Below are 19,100 nucleotides of genomic sequence, written 5' to 3'. Positions count from 1 at the left end.
ACCACCCAGCCTCCTGACTATTGTATTTTACTGTTGACTGTAAGTCATTAATCCTCCAATAAAAAAATTTAAAAAAAAATCCTTATCTCTGAGCCAAAGCCTTTATGAGGAAGAAAAGAAAGGAAATTGTTCCTTTACTGAATCCTTTGGTCTAGGGTAGGAGGGTGCTTTACTAATATGAACTAAAGTAAAGTTCCTTCATGCCTCCATTTACCTTTACTTCACAGATAAGGAATCCAAAGATCAGAGATGTTAGGAAACCTGTCCCACAGCTGGCAGAGACCTGAACCCGTTCCTCCAATCTCAGTCTGTGTATTCAACAATGGAGTCCCCAGCCTTGCTCTAGATTAGGGGTTCTCAGTTTAGAGTTGGGGGTGGGGTGGAGCAGTGAGGAACAAGGAAAGGGAGGAGACTGAAATTATTACTGTTTCTACAAAACATATACTTTGGTGATTTGGGCAATCTAGTACAAACTGGTAGATAACAGAGAAATAAGTCTTTTAGGAAGCAAGGTGAGCTTAGTGGCAAATACTAAGTCCTGAGACACAACTATGACCTTTTATCTGCACTAAAATGACTGGGTGTTATACAAGGAGCAACCTGAAGGTAAGGCTTGAGTCTGGGTCATCTCTGTACCTGTTCACAGGTCCAGCAGTGTGTCTGGAACATGGTGATACCTAGGTACTACTGGCACTGAGTGAAAGCAGGGTCTCTACCCAACTTCCTTATGGGGCCAGGCTCCTACCCCCATCTTGTACCTTAAGTTGATTTGCCACTGAACCACTGAGCAGTCCCGTCCTCCTGCGGTGAAGGCATAGCAGCCATCGTAGGAGAGGGCCAATCCAGCCACTCCACTTGGGTGGCAAATTATAGCAGCCGTCTTGTGTGGATTGCCATCAACTGGTAAAATCTGGAGTCCAACCTAGAAGAAATCAGTAATTGGATAGTCAGATTCAGACAGTGGGCCCCCACTAAAGCCTGGCATATCCATGTGCTTCCCCCCAAATCTGTTCACTAGAAGGCCCCCAATGTCTAGAATCACCAGTTTAGAGTATGGGGGCTATGTGTCATGTGACTGGGGGAGTCACACACCTGCCCTGCAGGGAAGACCTTTGGAAGAGACACCAGGTCTGGTGGGGGCACAGAAAGGACACTTGTCTTCTTGTCTTTACAGTCAGATGCCCAGGGTTTCTAGAATAAATCCGGCATCCTATGACTTTATAACTTTTAGCTCATACAGTTCATTAAATGTATAGCTAAGCGCAAGCAATTTGAATGAATTTAAAAGCTTTTGTTCAAGCTGGGGGAAAAAAAAACATAGTGGTTTATGCAACAGACATTTGTGCCTGAAGTCCCAAAGGTCCCAGGTTCAATCCTTGGTACCACCATAAGCCAGAACTAAGCAGTGCCCTGGTTTTTTTTAAAATATATATATATATATAATTATAACTTTTAAAAATAAATATTTTTTTTAAAATATCTTTTTAAAATGAATATTTATTCCCTTTTGTTGCCCTTGTTGTTTTATTGTTGTAGCTATTATTATTGTTATTGATGTCATCATTATTGGGTAGGACAGAGAGAAATGGAGAGAGGAGGGGAAGACAGAGAGCGGGGAGAGAAAGACAGACACTTGCAGACCTACTTCACCACCTGTGAAGCAACTCCCCTGCAGGTAGGGAGCCAGGGGCTTGAACTGGGATCCTTATGCTGGTCCTTGAGCTTTGTGCCACGTGTGCTTAACCCGCTGCACTACTGCCCAACTCCCTAAAATATATATCTCTTTTCATGTACAGTAGAAAAAAATCCTTTGTGAAAAAGTGATAGTTCATCAAATGGGTTACACACCTTTTCATGTGCACAGCCCAGCTTTGAGATCTAACACTACACGGAAGGTACCATGGTATCTGGAGGAAGTGCCAGCCTTTAGTGATCTCTCTTTCTCTCTCTGTTTCTATCTCAATGAACAAGATGACCAGAGCTGTGAAACTGTTAAGTGTATATGCCTCACTTTTAAAAAATCCACTGGTGGACCACTTGTCTCTACTAGGGATACAGAAGATATGGGAGTTCTTCTTAAGAATGCTTCCTACCTCTCGTGTCACCGTCAGTCCCCTGTGACTATTTTCAGCATGGCAGGTCACTGGGATGGAAGAAGTGGGTCTGGCAATGAAGCAAAGCTCCCAGAGTCCTACTGTGACCCCTGCCCAGAGTCACTTAGCGAGGTAGAGAGCACAGGTTCATACCTTGTCTTCGTTAATAAATACCATATAGCGTTTCTGCAGTTCAATGGTGTTTTTCACCGGAAGGATTTGTATCTGCTCAATGGGAGAACCAAAAACTGGCCCAAGAAGTGTCTTTCTGTAAATAAAAGAAAATAATTTTAAATTCTACCAATTGGTCACTTGGATAGTGTGCAGCTTTGCCAGTGCAAGATTCATATTCAAGCTTGGCCCTCACCGCATTGAAGGAAGCTTCAGTGCTGTGATCTTTTTCACTTTCTCCTCTCTTGTGTTTTAAAAAAAAATCCACCAATCCAGTGCCCAGGAGATAACTCACTTGGTACAACATAAGCTTTACCATGATTGAGGACCTGTGTTCAAGCCCCTGGTACCAGAGGAGAGCAGCCTACCTGGCAAGTACTATGGTGTCTGTCTTTCTTTCTTTCTTTCTTTCTTTCTTTCTTTCTTTCTTTCTTTCTTTCTTTCTTTCTTCCTTCCTTCCTTCCTTCCTTCCTTCCTTCCTTCCTTCCTTCCTCTGCCTCTCTCTGATTTCCTGTCTTTGTCTTAAAAAAAAAAAAAAAGTATAAGGGCCTGGGCGGTAGTGCACGGGGTTAAGCATACACAGTATGAAGCGCAAAGACCAGAGCAAGGATCCTGGTTCAAGCCCCTAGGTCCCCATCTATAGGAGGGGGGGTCACTTCACAAGTGTTGAAGCAGGTCTACAAGTGTCTATCTTTCTCTACACCTCTCTATCTTCCCCTCTCTTCTCAATTTCTCTCTGTCCTATCCAATAAAATGGGAAAAAATGGCCTCTAGAGGCAGTGGATTCATTGTGCCAGCAGCAAGCCCCAATGATAACCCTGGATGTTAAAAAAAAAAAAAAAAAAAAAGCCGGCGTAAGGATCCTGCTTCGAGTCCCCAGCTCCCCACCTGCAGAGGAGTTGCTTCACAGGCGGTGAAGCAGGTCTGCAGGTGTCTTTCTCTTGTCTTTCTCTCCCCCTCTCTGGCTTCCCCTCCTCTCTCCATTTCTCTCTGTTCTATCCAACAACGAACAACATCGACAAGGGCAATAATAATAACCACAACAAGGCTACAATAACAAGGGCAACAAAAGGGGGAAAAATGGCCTCCAGGAGCGATGGATTCATGGTGCAGGCCAAGCCCAGCAATAACCCTGGAGGGGAAAAAAAAGAAAGCATGCCAAAAGCAGTAGAATTGTACAAGCATGAAGGTCCAGTATGCAAACAAACAAAAAACCCCACCAATTTGAATGTAGGCTCTTGTTTGCCTGTTTGCTTGTTTGTTATTGCTACCAGGATTATCTCTGGTACTCGTTTCTTGCACAAATCCACATTCCAGCAGCCTTCCCTCCCCATCTTATTGATAATGAGAGAAAAGGAGAGAGAAACAGATATAAGGAGAGACACCCATTGCTTGCCCCCTGGAGATGAGGATCAGGGGCCTGATCTCAGGTTCTTGCACATGGCAATATGTATGCACCCACAGAGTTACCACTGGGCCCCTGTATGTGTAGGTTTTATGACCAGAGGTTACCGCTCATGATATCTGGCACATTTTAAATTGTGAATATCCTGTCTGGTCACATATGAAGCTGAGCTCAAATACAAAGACCTCATTCCAGCCACTGTTAAGAGGTGCTAAAAACCAAGGGTAACCTCTCCAAGCAGCAGTTATTGCAGGGACACTGACTGCAACGATGCTTTTAGCACTGGAGGTACCAACTCTCTTCCTGAACAAGTGGCCCAAGGGAATGGTATGCTTCAAGAGTGTGTACGCCAACAAGGGTAAGTCGAGGCCAGGATGAAGTGAAATACACTGTTCCAGACACCTGACCCACATGTGCTTGTAAAACACACAGAAGACCCAAAGACTTTGTTGTCAAACTAAAACTGAACTGTATCCCTGATACTTCTTTAGCTGAGATTGAATCTACCCAGCAGCAGAAGAGACTATCATGCTGCACACTGTCAGCCCAGACAACAAATCCAAAATTCAAAACCCAGCACAGTTTATATGGAACATGTACTGTTGTTGTATCATCACAGAACCAAACTGAACTAAGGCCAATCTTCCTAGGGTGGAGAAGCTCTGCCTGCAAAGCACCTGGACCAGTTTTTGGTGCAGAGGAGGAGCAGTTACATGGTACTGTTAGGCATAGCTAGCAGAGTCATGAAGTCAACACCTTTTCCTTCGGATTAAAAAAGTACTACAGATTCATAGTGAAAACTTTCAAGCATTCAGACACAGAGAAAGTAGAAAACCTGCCCGTAGCCTACATCACCACAACCTTTATCCCAAGATAATCATGGATGGTAGTTTGGTTCATATGTCGTGGGAATTTATTTTATATATATATATATATATATATATATATATATATATATATATATTCTAATCTATATAACTATGCTTTTAGATAAAATCATGTAAATGATTTCAACATATTTACAAACATATATATGAATTTTTATTGAACACCAGTGCCTATGCAGCCTCTGCAAACCAATATATATATATTTATATATATTAAATTTTTATTATCTTTATTTTATTTACTGGACAGAGACAGCCAGAAATTGAGAAGGAAGTGGGTGATAGAGAGGGAGAGAGGATTTCAACTTCCGGAGGTGGAGTTATGAGCAGCAGATCGCTTTCCCTCCTCTCCTCTCCTCTCCTCTCCTCTCCTCTCCTCTCCTCTCCTCTCCTCTCCTCTCCTCTCCCCTCCCCTCCCCTCCCCTCCCCTCCCCTCCCCTCCCCTCCCCTCCCCTCCCCTCCCCTCCCCTCCCCTCCCCTCCCCTCCCCTCCCCTCCCCTCCCCTCCTCTCCTCTCCTCTCCTCTCCTCTCCTCTCCCAGATCAACTAGGAATACCAAAGGAGACCACCCGGGACCAAAACAAGACAGGACTAGAATGACCACGGGAACCCAGTAAATCACCCATGAGTACAAACACGTGTGGCTGGTGACAGAGAGGAGAGAGGAGCCTAAGGAGAGATTAAGTGACTGCTAACAGTTCAGCAGTTTATCAGTTGAGACACCACCTCCAGTCTGCTCCACCAACAAGGGGACAGCTGAAGGGAGGAGAGGACTCCCCAGAGACTCACCAAGTGCAACTCTGAGTCTCCATTGCTACTACCCTCAGAGTCTGGAGCAGTGGCAGGGAGGGACACCAGGGAACAGAGATCTAACTGGGAAACTCAGGAGAAGACCTATACCTCGGTAGCATAGCTGAAGGGCTATGAAAGTCTCTTTGCATAACCACTGGATTATCTCTGCCACACCCTGCTTTATCTCTTGGTCAGGAGTCAGTGATTAAGCTAAGAAGCCTATTGATAGTTTAAGAGCTCTCAGGCTCCCATAGCCTATAGGGAAGAAAAAAAAAAGAGGCTTTTAAACCACTGAGCTCCAACTCAGGGATTGAAAAAACTGTTAAATACCACCACTGTAAACCCTTTAATTAACTTACTTAGACACAAGTCAATCCAGGCAATAGTGATCAATAATTTGAAAAGTACTGATAAAGGGAACTCATAACATAATATATAAAATGGTTAAAACAACAAGAAAAAATATTGGAGACTCGAACCAGGACAAGAGTCCAGCTAAAAGTCCTCCAGAGGGTGAAACACAAAATAATGAGTTCAACATCCAAACATTAGCTAAGGAAATAATAACAGGAGTGAGTAAAGAATTTGAAAAAATTGTAATCAGAAATGCAGGAACAACAAATGAGAATATGGAAGAAAATTCTAATTATCTATCTCATGGTTATTAGAGAGCTGAAAGCTGAAATCGCTGAGCTAAGAATGCAACTAGCTGAACAAGCTAAAACAGTATCAGAGCAGGGCAACAAAATAGATGAACTCCAGAAAGCAGTAGAGGGCAGAGAGAATAGAATCTATGAGGCTGAAGACAGAATTAGCAAGATTGAAGATGAATTAGAGACAACTAAAAAAGAAGTAAGAGATCTCAACAAGAGATTAAGAGATGCTGAAAACAACAACAGAGTCCTATGGGATGACTTCAAAAGAAACAATATACGCATTATTGGCTTACCAGAGGAAGAAAGAGAAGGAGAGGAAGAAAGCATTCTCCAGGCCATAACAGCTGAAAATTTCTCTAGTCTAGACAACATCAAAGACATAAAGATTCAAGAAGCCCAGAGGGTCCCAAACAGAATTAACCCAGACCTAAAGACACCAAGACATGTCATACTTAGAATGGAAAGGAATAAGGATAAAGAAAGGATCCTCAAGGCTGCAAGAGAAAAACAAAGAGTCACCTACAAAGGAAAACCCATAAGATTAGTAGCAGACTTCTCCATACAAACACTACAGGCCAGAAGAGAATGGCATAATATCTATCGAGTGCTCAATGAGAAAGGCTTTCAGCCAAGAATACTATATCCTGCTAGACTGTCATTCAGACTAGATGGAAGCATCAAAACCTTCTCAGACAAGCAACAGTTGAAGGAAGCAACCATCACCAAGCCTGCCCTGAAAGAAGTTCTGAAAGGTCTCCTATAAACAACCAGATCACCACAAATAGAACATATATCAAAACACTCTAAAACTCTACAAGAATGGCATTAAAATACCTTCAATCTTTGATATCAATAAATGTCAATGGCCTGAATTCACCTATTAAAAGACACAGAGTAGGAAGATGGATCAGAAAACACAACCCAACAATATGCTGTCTACAGGAAACCCACCTTACTCAACAAGACAAACACAGACTTAAAGTGAAAGGATGGAAAACTATCATACAAGCCAATGGCCCACAAAAAAGGGCAGGAACAGCTATTCTCATATCTGACATGATAGACTTGAAAATAGATAAGATTAAAAAAGATAGGAATGGACACTACTTAATGCTCAGAGGATCAGTCAATCAAGAGGACTTAACAATTATTAACATCTACGCACCCAATGAGAAGCCATCTAAATACATCAAACTTCTACTGAAAGAGCTACAGCAATATATTAACAGTAACACAATCATAGTAGGGGACTTCAACACCCCACTCTCTCAACTTGACAGATCATCCAGGCAGAAAATCAATAAAGACATAAGGGAGATAAATGAAGAGATAGATAAACTATAACTATTGGACATTTTCAGAGTCATTCATCCCAAGAAACTGTAATACACATTTTATTCAAGTCCACATGGGTCATTCTCAAGGATAGACCATATGTTAGGCCAGAAAGAGAGGGAGAGAGACAGACACCTGCAGCCCTGCTTCACCACTTGCAAAGGATTCCCCCTGCAGGTGGGGAACGGAGGCTTGAACCTGGGTCCTTGTGCACTATACGTGTGCCAGGTGCACCACCACCTGGCCCCGCAAATCAATATATTTTAGTTTTAAAGATTTATTTATTTATTTATTTTCCCTTTTGTTGCTCTTATTGTCTTTTTATTGTTGTTGTAGTTAGTGTTATTGATGTCATCGTTGTTAGGACAGAGAGAGATGGAGCGAGGAGGGGAAGACAGAGAGGGGGAGAGAAAGACAGACACCTGCAGACCTGCTTCACCACCTGTGGAGCGACTTCCCTGCAGGTGGGGGACCGGGGGCTCGAACTGGGTTATTTTTTATTTTAAGATTTACTTATTTGAGAGAGAGGGAAAGCTCCAGAGCATCACAATGATATATATCATGCCAGGGACTGAGCTCAGGGTCTCATTCATGCCAAGTTCACGGTCCACCCACTGAGTCACTTCCTGTCCCACAACATTTTCATTTTTTGAGGAGAGAGAGAGAGGAGGAACACCAGAGCACTACTTTCTCCTCCATGGCACTTCTCTCGGTGTCACTGATGGTGCTCTTACGAACCTGGTCACATCAGGCATGTTCTCTACTGGGTGAGTTACCTCCAAGCCCTCAGTATATGAAGTGTGAAAGTATATTCATGTCTACCAAGAAATCTGAATTTTTTAATTCTCTCTTCCAGCTAGTGGAGATAGAACAACACTGACGGTATTTCCAATTACTGCTTAGAGAGCTCTTTCTCCTTTTCTGAAAGCAGCTTTGTGCTTCAGCGTCCAGACAAGGCCCAGTTTAACTAATCCCCTATTAATGGACATTTGGATTGTTTCCATTAAAAAAAAAAAAAAAACTTTTGAACAAGACATCCTTTTATTTATGTCTTGGCAAACTGTGTGACTAATTTCATGGGCTACATTCCTAGAAGTCAGAAGATAGGATAAAATTTAATCAAGGGTGATAAATCACCCTCCCAAAAAACTGCCCCAACTTCGCCCTCAGCCCCAGCAGCCGGTGAGAATGCCTGTTCCCTTATTCCATCACCAATGCCAGGGACTATTGATCATTTTTATCTCGCTAATCTGGTTCCTGAAAAATGATGTCTTGTTTCCATTTGCATCTCTCATGCACTAAGTGAGCATCTGCTCATAGGTTTATTGGCCTTTTTCTGTGAACTACCTTCTTATATTAATAAATATTTAAATACTTTCATTTTTTTAATTTATCATGAAAAAGTCATTCATTCCCAATTAAGCTGTGACTACAAAGTTGTATTCCATGGTCCAGGAGGTGGCACAGTGGCTAAGGCACTAGACTCTCAAGCATGAGGTCTTGAGTTCAATCCCCAGCAGCACATGTACCAGAGTGATGTTTGGTTCTCCCTCCCTCCTCCTCCTCCCTCCTCCTCCTCCCTCCTCCTCCTCCTCCTCCCTCCTCCTCCTCCTCCTCCCTCCTCCTCCCTCCTCCTCCTCCTTCTCCCTCCTCCTCCCCCTCCTCCTCCTCCTCCCTCCTCCCCCTCCTCCCTCCTCCCCTTCCTCCCTCCCCCCTCCCCCTCCCCCTCCTCCTCCTACTTCTTCTTCTTCTTCCTCTCTCTCTCTCTCTCCTGTCTTTCTCATTAATGAATGAATAAAATCTTTATTCAAAGAAAGTTGTATTCTTACAACTTAAAAGATGCTTTGTGCAAGGGACTTTACTTTGGGACAAAGGACTGTTTTGGAATTAGGGGACTGGGAGGTAGTTCAGCAGCAGAGTTCATGCTTCATGCGCTTGAGGCCCTGGGCTCCATCTTTAGCACTGCATATCACTCAGCAGTGCTCTGGTCTCTCTCTCTCTTCCGCTTCTCATAAGATAATAATAATAAAAATAAAGCTAATGTTTTGGAACTTGAGGTGGTATTGGAAAACACTATGAGTGCACTACATGCCACTGACTGTTCATTTTAAAACAGCTTTGCAAATTTCACAATGTGCAAGAACCCGGGTTCAAGCAGCTGGCCCCCACATGAAGGGGGAAATCTTCACGAGTGGTAAAGCAGAGCTGCATGCATCTCTTCTTTCTCCCTATCTCCTCCCTTCCCTATCGATTTCTTTGTGTCTCTACCCAATAAGAGAAATACTTTTGTAAAATCTGCACACCTTAAGAGCAGTGTTGGGGCCAGGTAGTGGCACACCTGGTTAAGTGTTCACATTACAGTGCGCAAGGACCTAGGTTCAAGCCCCTGGTTCCCACCTGCATGGGGGAAGCTTCACAAGCAGTGAAGCAGGGCTGCAGTGTCTCTGTGTCCTCCTCCCCTCTCAATTTTTCTTTGTCTCTATCCAATAATAAATAAATAAAACTATTTAAAAAAAAATATTAGTGTCTCCATCTATAAATAGTTCTACTTTTGTGCTTGGGCATGTGGGTTGCCTGGCCTGTGGCCCTGAGTTTGTTCGCCATGATGAACACTTACTGTGATATAATAGAAGAGGCTACGAGGGGCCAGAAATAGGTTACTGGGTAGGGTAGGGTAGGGTAGGGTAGGGTAGGGTAGGGTAGGGTAGGGTAGGATAGGGTAGGGCATGTGTTTGGCATACACATGGTCCAGGTCTGAGCTTCATATGGGAGTGCCAGAAACTGGGTGATGCTCTGGTATTCAGGTGTCTTTCCCTTCCCTTCCTCTAGCTATCTATCTTTATATGACACAAAAACAATGAAAATTTGGCCTGGGAATATTGAAATCTTGCATGTTAGGATTTAGCACTGCAGACAAAAAAATTAAAAAGAACCAATATGTCCAAACAATTAGTAGGATTCTGGGAGTCGGGCGGTAGCGCAGCGGGTTAAGTGCACGTGGCGCAAAGTGCAAGGACTCGCGTAAGGATCCTGGTTCAAGGCCCCAGCTCCCCACCTGCAGGGGAGTCGCTTCACAGGCGGTGAAGCAGGTCTGCAGGTGTCTATCTTTCTCTCCCCCTCTCTGTCTTCCCTATCTCTCTCCATTTCTCTCTGTCCTATCCAACAATGATTATAATAACTACAAAAAAAAAAAAAAAGAGGTAAAGAAAAAACAAACAATTGGTAGGATTCAAGTGAAAAAATAAACTTATTCTTTATGAGGGAATAATAAAAGATTGAGAGCATTAATGACTTTTCTGAGCTCCTAAGGCCTTGAGCTCCAAGTACCTTATTTCTGGGCTCTGGATTTGAGTCCTAACTCTGGCACTTCATAACCCATGTGACTTCAGGCAAGAACATATTTCCCTCATCTATGCCTGCTCCCTGCTCTGTGTAGTGAGGAGAGTCTCACTGCTAACAGGTCTCTAAGCTGAACCAAGCCAGACCTTTAGCAATACGCATACGTTCGTGCCTAGTATCCGGTGCCCACCTGCACATCTTTGTGGTGGAATTAAAGAGTTTCACTTTGTAGCCGCTGGTGCAGACCAGAAGGAAGAGCTCCTTGGTGAGCGGCGGGTACCAGATCATGCAGGTGGGGTAGTTGCACTGGTCAGCCCGGTGGATGTCTAGGATTTCCAGGTGGTTTTTTTGGCTCTTGAGAAGATTATACTCAATCTGCAGAGGATGCAAAGAGACATGCATTAAAAAGTGAGCCAAGTGGGCCGGGAGGTGGCACAGTGGATAAAGCATTGGGTTCTCAACCATGAGGTCCTGAGTTCGATCCCCGGCAGCACATGTACCAGAGTGATGTCTGGTTCTTTCTCTCCTCCTATTTTTCTCATGAACAAATAAATAAATTCTTTAGAAAAAAAAGTGAGCCAAGTAGAATCAGCCGGCAGATCTACTCTGAGGAAGCAGTAATAGCCCCCTCCACAAGACTGTTGGAGATGTTTCTGCCTATGATCTGTCATTGTGCCATGAGCCTTACGTGCACGATGAGTAAAGCGCTCCCGAAGCATCTGGAGCTGCCTACAACTCGAGACCCCTGCAAAGAAATGCTGTTGTGCCCATTTCACAGATGAGAAAACAAATACTCAGGGTCAGAGGTTTCCTAAGGATGGTAGGATGAGAAATCAAATTTAGGTCCAACTGACTCTGAGACCTGAATTCTTCTCCTGGTTATACTCTATTCATTATCTCAGGAGCTCTTCAGGGATTGGAACCAATTTATGTAAATCTCAGCACTCAACAGTCAATTTAGGGGCACACCCAGCTGAGCACAAGCATTACCATGCACAAGTATGCAGTTTTGAGACCCTGCTCCCCACCTGCAGGGAAGATGCTTCATAAGTAGTGAAGCAGGTCTGCAGGTGTCTCTCTTTCCCTCTCTATCTCCTCCTCGCCTCTCAATTTGTCCTACCAAATAATAAAAATAGAAAGAGAGAGAGAGAGAGAAAATTGCCAATGAGAGAAGTAGATTCTTAGTGCTGGCATCAAGCCCCAGCAATAATCCTGATGGGGGGAAAAAAAAAAAGACTACTGAATTTTGAGTACAGGTAGGTTTTTTTTTGCCATCACGGTTATTTGTCATTGAGGTTCAGTGCCTGCACAATCCCACCATTCCTGATGGACATCCTTCCTCCTTCTAGATAGATAGGTAGAGACAGACCACAGCAGCACTCCACTACTTGTGAAGCTTCCTTCCTATACAAATTCCCATGTGAGCTCAGGTCCTTGTGCATGGTAACAAATGTGCTCTACCAGCAGAATTCCCCACTGATCCCCAAGCTTTTCTTTCTCTCTCTCTTTCTTTCTTTCTTTCCTTTCCTTTCCTTCCTTCCTTCTTTCTTTTTTAAATTTAGTATTAGGGAATGAACTCAGAGCTTCCCATATGACTTTAAAAATGTAGAGAGAAAGATGTGCAAGAGAAACTGAGCTATCCCTCCCACCTGGTGCTGGGTTCAAACCCAGGGCCTCATGTGTGATAAGATGTATGCTCTACAGGGTAGGCTATCTCCTGCTCCCTAAAAGTGCTTTTTTTGTTTTGTTTTGTTTTTTGGTGCTTTTGTTTTTAATGGGGGGGGGGGGAGAAAGATCAGAGCATTTCAACATTAATGAAGTTCTATTTTATATTGGCTTTTTTATTTCCCCTTGTTTTATTATTGTAGTTATTATTGTTGTTATTGATATGTCATTGTTGTTGGATATGACAGACAGAAATGGAGAGAGGAGGGGAAGATAGAGAGGGAGAGAGAAAGACAGACACCTCCAGACCTGCTTCACTGCCTGTGAAGCGACTCCCCTGCAAGTGGGGAGCCAGGAGCTCAAACCAGGATCCTTATGCCGGTCCTTGTGCTTTGTACCATGTGTACTTAACCCACTGTGCTACCACCCGACTCCCATGATGATTTCTTTTACTAATTCTCTTTTTTAAAAAATGTTTTGCGCAAGTTGGGTGGTAATGCAGTGGGTTAAATGCACGTGCTGCAAAGCCAGTCCTTGCACTTTGCGCCACGTGTGCTTAAGCTGCTATGCTACTACCCGACTCCCTATTGGCTTGTTTTTATCTTTCTTGTTTTTATGTAGTGTGGCCCCATCTTGCAGGCCCCATACGTACAAGGCATATGCTCTACTGCTGAACCACCTCCCTGCTCCCCTGAAGTAGTTTGCAGACCAGGATAGGTTGGTGGGTAGGTGATGGTTGGATGGAGGAGGATGATGGGTGGATTGATAAACAGGCAGAATAAAGGAAGAGAGCCCAATGAAGTTAATATCGTATATGCCGCTGTCCCTTTTCTCCTACCTCACAGCTTTTACCAGTTTCCACAACAACATCCTGGCCCTGTGCCCTGAACCAAGAAAGTGTCATTGAGTGTCTAGCTTTCCAGCAGTGAGGGGGCTGAGTTTTCTGGGTTGTGGGGAAACACATGTCTTCTTACTTCCCAGAGGCCTCCTCACTCAGTGCAAGAGTCCCAAGGCAGCATCACAGCTCTCTCAGGGCAAAACGCCCACCCTGCAGCATCATTTTCCGGTTCTGAACCAGACCCCCAGGACTAAGGAGACAAATACCATCCTGGGGTTGGGGCAGATGGCATGGGGCGCTCACCAGCAAGCAGTCCTTCCCAAGGCTCAGCAACCTGGGCTCGTTGCAGTCCAAGTGAACCCCGAACATGATGGTGCGGATGCTCTTGCGATGGGAGCGAAGTCTTGCGAGATACTCCCAGACTCTCTGTCCGTTTCTGACTACCACCTTGTAAACAGCCACAGTAAAACTCATATCCTGGATGTGAGCAGAAGAGAAGTTGCTCCTTTTAAAGTTCATGAACAGCCATTCTGGTTTTCATATGACTTCTGCATTTAGAGTATTTTATACAAAAAATAAAAAATAAAAAATCACAGTCTACCAGACCAAGTGGTAAGAACAATGCCCATCTTGAAGGACAGAGAGGTGGGGAGTATTTGTCTGCTACTGTGAGCCTAGCCTCCCCTGCACAGGTCCCCCCACTCCCCAAGAAGTCAGAAAGTCTGGTTCTTTTTGCCTCTGTGCTCCTGTCTGCGTTCTAGCGATATAGCATTTTAAAGGTCTGACTTTTTTTTCTTTTAAAGCATAGTGTTTGAGAGTGAAAGGGGCTAGTGAGCAGAAGAGATCAGCTGAAGGCCATGGGCCACCAAAGTGAGGTGCAGGCTGGAGGAGGGACAGTCACAGCATATAGGGAGTGCATCTGAAGGGACAGTGGGTTCACCCAGAAAACTGGCAGGGAGAGATCATCCCAGGCATGAAAGTCTTTTTATTTTATTTATTTGCTAGAGACAGAGAGAAATTGAGAAAGGAGGAGAGATAGAGAGAGACACCTGTAGCCCTGCTTCACCACTTCTGAAGCTTTCCTCCTGCAGATGGGGACTAAGGGCTCGAACCCTGGTCCTTGCACACTGTAATGTGAGCACTTAACCAGCTGTACCACCGCCTGGCCCTGGCATGAAAGTCTTTTTTGCAAAGCTCAGTTTTCTAAAGAAGAGATACACATGGACCACAGACACATGAAAAAATGCTCCACTTCACTTATCATTACAGACATGCAAATTGAAACTACACTAAGATTCAGTCTCACGCCTGAGAGAAGGGCTTACATCAACAAATCAGATAGTGACAGGTGGAGAGAAAGGGACTCTGTTACACTGCTGGTGGTAATGCAAACTGCTGGGGCCCCTTTGGAGACTGTATGGAGAGTTCTTAGACAGACAGAAATGGAAGTACCTTATGACCCAGCAATACCACTCTTGGGAATTTATCCAAAGGACACTCAAACACTTATTTTAAGGGACATGTGCACCCCTGTGTTCATAGCTGCATTATTCACAATAGCCAAAGAGTGGAAGCAGCCTAAATGCCCATCAACAGATGAGAGTCTAAAGAAGTTATGGCATATATATCCCATTAAATACTACTCTGCAATCAAAAAAGCTGGTTTTGTGTCCTTTGGGACAAAATGGACAGAACTGGAGGTGATTATGCTTAGTGAAATAAGAGATGAAAGACAACTACCAGATGGTTTCACTTACATGTGGAATCTAGAGAACTGACACACATGAAGTTAAAAAAAAACCCAGAAGCAAGCAAATTGTTTCTAACACTTGTGAGAACTACGGTGGTTATCTTTATTTTTGGGAGGTGGAAGGGTGGAGACACAGAATTTTGGTGGTAGGTGTGGTGTGGAACTATACACTGCAATCTTAAAAATTTGTAACCTACTATCAATCACAGATAAAAAATGGAAAAAAATAAATACAGAGAAGGGGAGCTGGGCAGTAGCACAGCAGGTTAAGTGCACGTGGCTCAAAGAGCCCCCAGCTTCCCACCTGCAGGGGGTCACTTTGCAAGCAGTGAAGCAGGTCTGCAGGTGTCTACCTTTCTCTCTCCCTCTCTGCCTTCCTCTCCTCTCTCGATTTCTCTCTGTCCTATCCAACAATAACAATAATAACAATGATAACGATAAACAACAAGGGTAACAAAAGGGAAAAAATAGCCTCCAGGAGCAGTGGACTTGTAGTGCAAGCCCCAAGCCCCAGCAAGAACCCTGGAGGCAAAAAAAAAAAAAAAATCTAAAAATTAAATATAGAGAAAGGGTTCTGAAAAACTAACACCAATGAGCTGTCAGGGTGGGCAAGAATCCCCGTCTGGCAGGTTCTGAGGTTCTGCTTTGCTTTCAGGCTGACATCCTCACACCCAGTGTCACCAATTTCTTAGTTTTACCAGCTCCACAGAGTTGGGCAGCTGTTATTACAACTTTAGAGCATTTCCATCACCTTAAAAAGAAACCCTGTACCGTGATCAGTCACTTTGCCTTCCTCTTGATCCCAAACCCCATGTCTGCTGGCTGTAAACATGTTGCTGAGGTGCTGGACCTATTCAGTGAACACTTACCGCAGTTGCCATGTACTGAGAGTCGTGTGAGAAGCTGATGTGAGTCACGCTGGTTCTGGAATATTTGAAAGGCTCTGGGATTTCATTTTCTAAGGACATTGCATCAAGAATATAAACTGTCCCCTCTGTAAAACCAGCTCCAAGAAGGGCTCCTGCAATCACAAGCCCCCAAAAGACTGCTTTCATTCCAGAAATATGGACCTGGCCTTGTCCTAGGATGAATGAGACAGCAATGGACAGACAAGGCCCCCGGGAATAGAAACAAAAGAGAAAGCATGAAGCATGTCATGGGGGCTGGGAGAAGGGTTCAGGCTCCAGAGGAAGAGGCCTTGGCTAGTCTGGTGAACCTCCTGGACCTGTGACATCCGAGGGCGTGGCCCATCTGGTCTGTCTTTAGTCAAACGACCTGAGACAAGCTGTTACAGAGGAAATACCTTCGGGATTGTAGGTCAGACTCTGTACACCAAGCCCCTTCTCAAAGACCCTGCTGAAAAGGTACTTTTTCTTCTCATAGTTCCACACTTTGATCATCCCACAGAAACTCCCAATGGTAAGGAGGGGCTGATACGGATGGCAGGCAATGGCACAGATGGAGTCCTTGGGCTCTACAAGTAACTTCTCAAGTTTGGTTCCATCTGCCGTTAAGTGGTATACCGTCGCATCAGATGTCGCAATGATAAAATCCCTGTTTGCCAAGGAAAGACCAATGGGATCAGCGTCTGCAGAGAGCGGGGCACACCAGCTATTCTGCCTCTAATTGCACATGAAGCGCCTCTGTCGTCTGTAATTTACTGACATTATTAACCCAGCATCTCCAAAACTATACCACCAATACCCAACAGCCTCCATCTGCAAGTGAAAAAGCCCACATTTCTACATGTAAATTGAGTCATTAAGTATGCAGATGGACAGTCAGTTGTACAATTAGCTAATCTGCACATGCAAATATTCATTTGTGTATGCAAATATGGAGTTGGGTGCACACATACAGATGTGCCTGCAAATACAGCAAGGGTAATTAAGCGAACTCACAGATAATTCAGTCTTGAAATGTTATGGCTATTAATTATCAGATGCCTTTAACTGCTGTGGCTAGGACAAACTCAGCTTCCAGGAAAAAAAAAAAAAAGAGTCCAACTTGCGGCCAAGGGATCCAATAGAGATGAGAACTCAGGGGGTAAATCCTCTCTAGTCCCCGTAAGTGAAGGCTCTTAAAATGGAAATAATGTTGCATTAAAAATTATTCAGGGGGTTGGTAGCGCAGTGGGTTAAGCACACCTGGTGCAAAGCACAAAGATGGGCATAAGGATCCTGGTTCGAGCCCCCAGCTCCCCACCTACAGGGAGTTTGCTTCGTAAGTGGTGAAGCAGGTCTGCAGCTGTTTATCTTTCTCCCCTCCTCTCTGTCTTCCCTCCCCCTCTTGATTTCTCTCTGTCCTATCCAACAACAATAATAACAATAACAACCACAACAAGGGCAACAAAATGGGAAAAATAGCCTCCAGGAGCAGTGAATTCATAGTGCTGGCACCGAGCCCCAGTGATAACCCTGGAGGCTATAATATATATATATTCAATAGTGATTATAATCATCCAAACTGTGAAGGACTGACTATTAAGAACTGTTCTATTTTGCAGCCCAGGAACAAGGTGAAAATTCCAATGCATGTTAGCAGATAGAAGATACCAACAGAATAACCAGATTCATTAACAGCTTACCTTACAACGAAAAAGTCACCTTTCAGGGTATAGTCCAGAGGGTAGTTGGACTTTTCACTTATAGGAGCTGGAGGCGTCTTTGCAAAGGATAGGGACCTGATAGTGCTCAGTTTAAAGTGACTGTACCAGTTAACAAGGGACAGGGTTTGATCATAGAACTTAATACTCCCCTTTATGTCACCTGTGACAATGAAGCTGAAATGAAGAAAAATGTCAGTTTGTTAAATAACAATAAAAAGCATCATTAAAAAAAAAAAAAACATCATCTACTGAACACCTAACTATATGTCAGGCTTGGGCCTCTGGGTTTTGTAAAAACATCAAGTAATATTTGCCCTTCCAGGCTGAGATTACTATTACCCTTTGAGAAAACTGAAGCTTGAAGAAGTTAAGGAATTTTCTCAAAACATGAGGTTACCAGATTTAGTGAATAAAAATGAAGGATTGGGGTAGGTGGTGGGAGATTGCTTTTCCAGTAGAGTGTCCACTTTGTCATGTGCTAGGACCAGGTTTGGGTCCTCAGTCACCACATGGCAGCGCCTGCGAGGGGAGGCCTCACAAACGGTGGGGCAAGGCTGTGGTCTCTTTCCTGCTCTCTAGCTTGCCTGCTAGCTTCCTCTCACCCTCTGACTAAAAAAAGTCTACCAGGGGGAGTCGGGAGGTAGTGCAACAGGTTCAGCGCAGGTGGCGCAAAGCGCAGGACCAGCATAAGGATCCCGGTTCAAGCCCCCGGCTCCCCACTTGCAGGGGAGTCACTTCACAAGCGACGGAGCAGGTCTGCAGGTGTCTATCTTTCTCTCCCCCTCACTGTCTCCCTTCCATTCTCAATTTTTCTCTGTCCTATACAACAACAATGACATCAATAATAACAACAATAATAACTACAACAATAAAATAAGGGGAACAAAAGGGATTTTTTTTTTAAAAAGTCTACCAGGAATGGAGAGATCTTGCAGATGTGGACTCCTGGCCATAGTCCTGGTGATTTAAAAAAAAAGAAAAAAAAAGGAATTCCCAGTTAATTTTTCAGATGAACCACGATTGATCTTTTCAATGTCCAAAACATTGTTTATAGGTATGTCTGTCAGGGTCAGTGGCCAGGCTAGGCAAGGAGTCTAAGGGCACCAAAGCAGGTTTCCTGCTTTCTGCTCTGGTCTCCCCTGCCCTCCATGGCCAGCCTCCTGCAGCTGTAATAAGCAGTGAGGGACGGTCTTTCCCACATGATACAGGCGACACTGCAGCCCATGCACCAGCCCTCTCCAGTTACACGTGCTGGAGATGGAAGGCAAGCCTCTCTCCTGGAAGGTGCTGCCATCTGAGTGATTGTAAAACCCATTTACTCATCACAGTCAAAGGCAGGGCCGTGCAACAAAATGGCTTTCCTTTCTAGTCCTCATATCCATCTCAGATGGGCTTGCTGTTTTAAAGACTCCGGCATAATTCTAAATCATGGAAGAGGGGGGAGTCGGGGGGATGAATTTCCTTTTATATATTCAGAGTAGTTTAATGAGGTCTCTGATTAATAAGCAAGGCAGGTGGGCAGAATAATCTGCTGGAGCATTGCTCACTGCCCTCTGCTGGTC

At 44.2% G+C, this 19,100-nt stretch overlaps 1 protein-coding gene across 1 annotated transcript in view; it reads right to left on the bottom strand.

Moving 5' to 3' along the window:
• The window catches only part of CFAP251 (cilia and flagella associated protein 251), a 91,618-nt gene that overhangs the window by 36,390 nt on the left and 36,128 nt on the right, over nucleotides 1-19,100 (bottom strand). The window contains exons 12-18 of the mRNA XM_060192651.1: nucleotides 17,518-17,712; nucleotides 16,234-16,484; nucleotides 15,800-15,951; nucleotides 13,484-13,657; nucleotides 10,868-11,052; nucleotides 2,247-2,361; nucleotides 759-922 (exon numbers count right to left, since the gene is read on the bottom strand). Coding sequence (XP_060048634.1) covers nucleotides 759-922; nucleotides 2,247-2,361; nucleotides 10,868-11,052; nucleotides 13,484-13,657; nucleotides 15,800-15,951; nucleotides 16,234-16,484; nucleotides 17,518-17,712 — 1,236 coding nt within the window. The remainder of the gene's footprint in view (nucleotides 1-758; nucleotides 923-2,246; nucleotides 2,362-10,867; nucleotides 11,053-13,483; nucleotides 13,658-15,799; nucleotides 15,952-16,233; nucleotides 16,485-17,517; nucleotides 17,713-19,100) is intronic.

Source organism: Erinaceus europaeus, chromosome 6 (genome assembly GCF_950295315.1).
Source record: "Erinaceus europaeus chromosome 6, mEriEur2.1, whole genome shotgun sequence".
In the NCBI taxonomy this organism is placed as follows: domain Eukaryota; kingdom Metazoa; phylum Chordata; class Mammalia; order Eulipotyphla; family Erinaceidae; genus Erinaceus; species Erinaceus europaeus.
The sequence above is the reverse complement of the archived record's forward strand: the minus strand, read 5'-3'. Positions and strand labels throughout refer to the sequence as shown.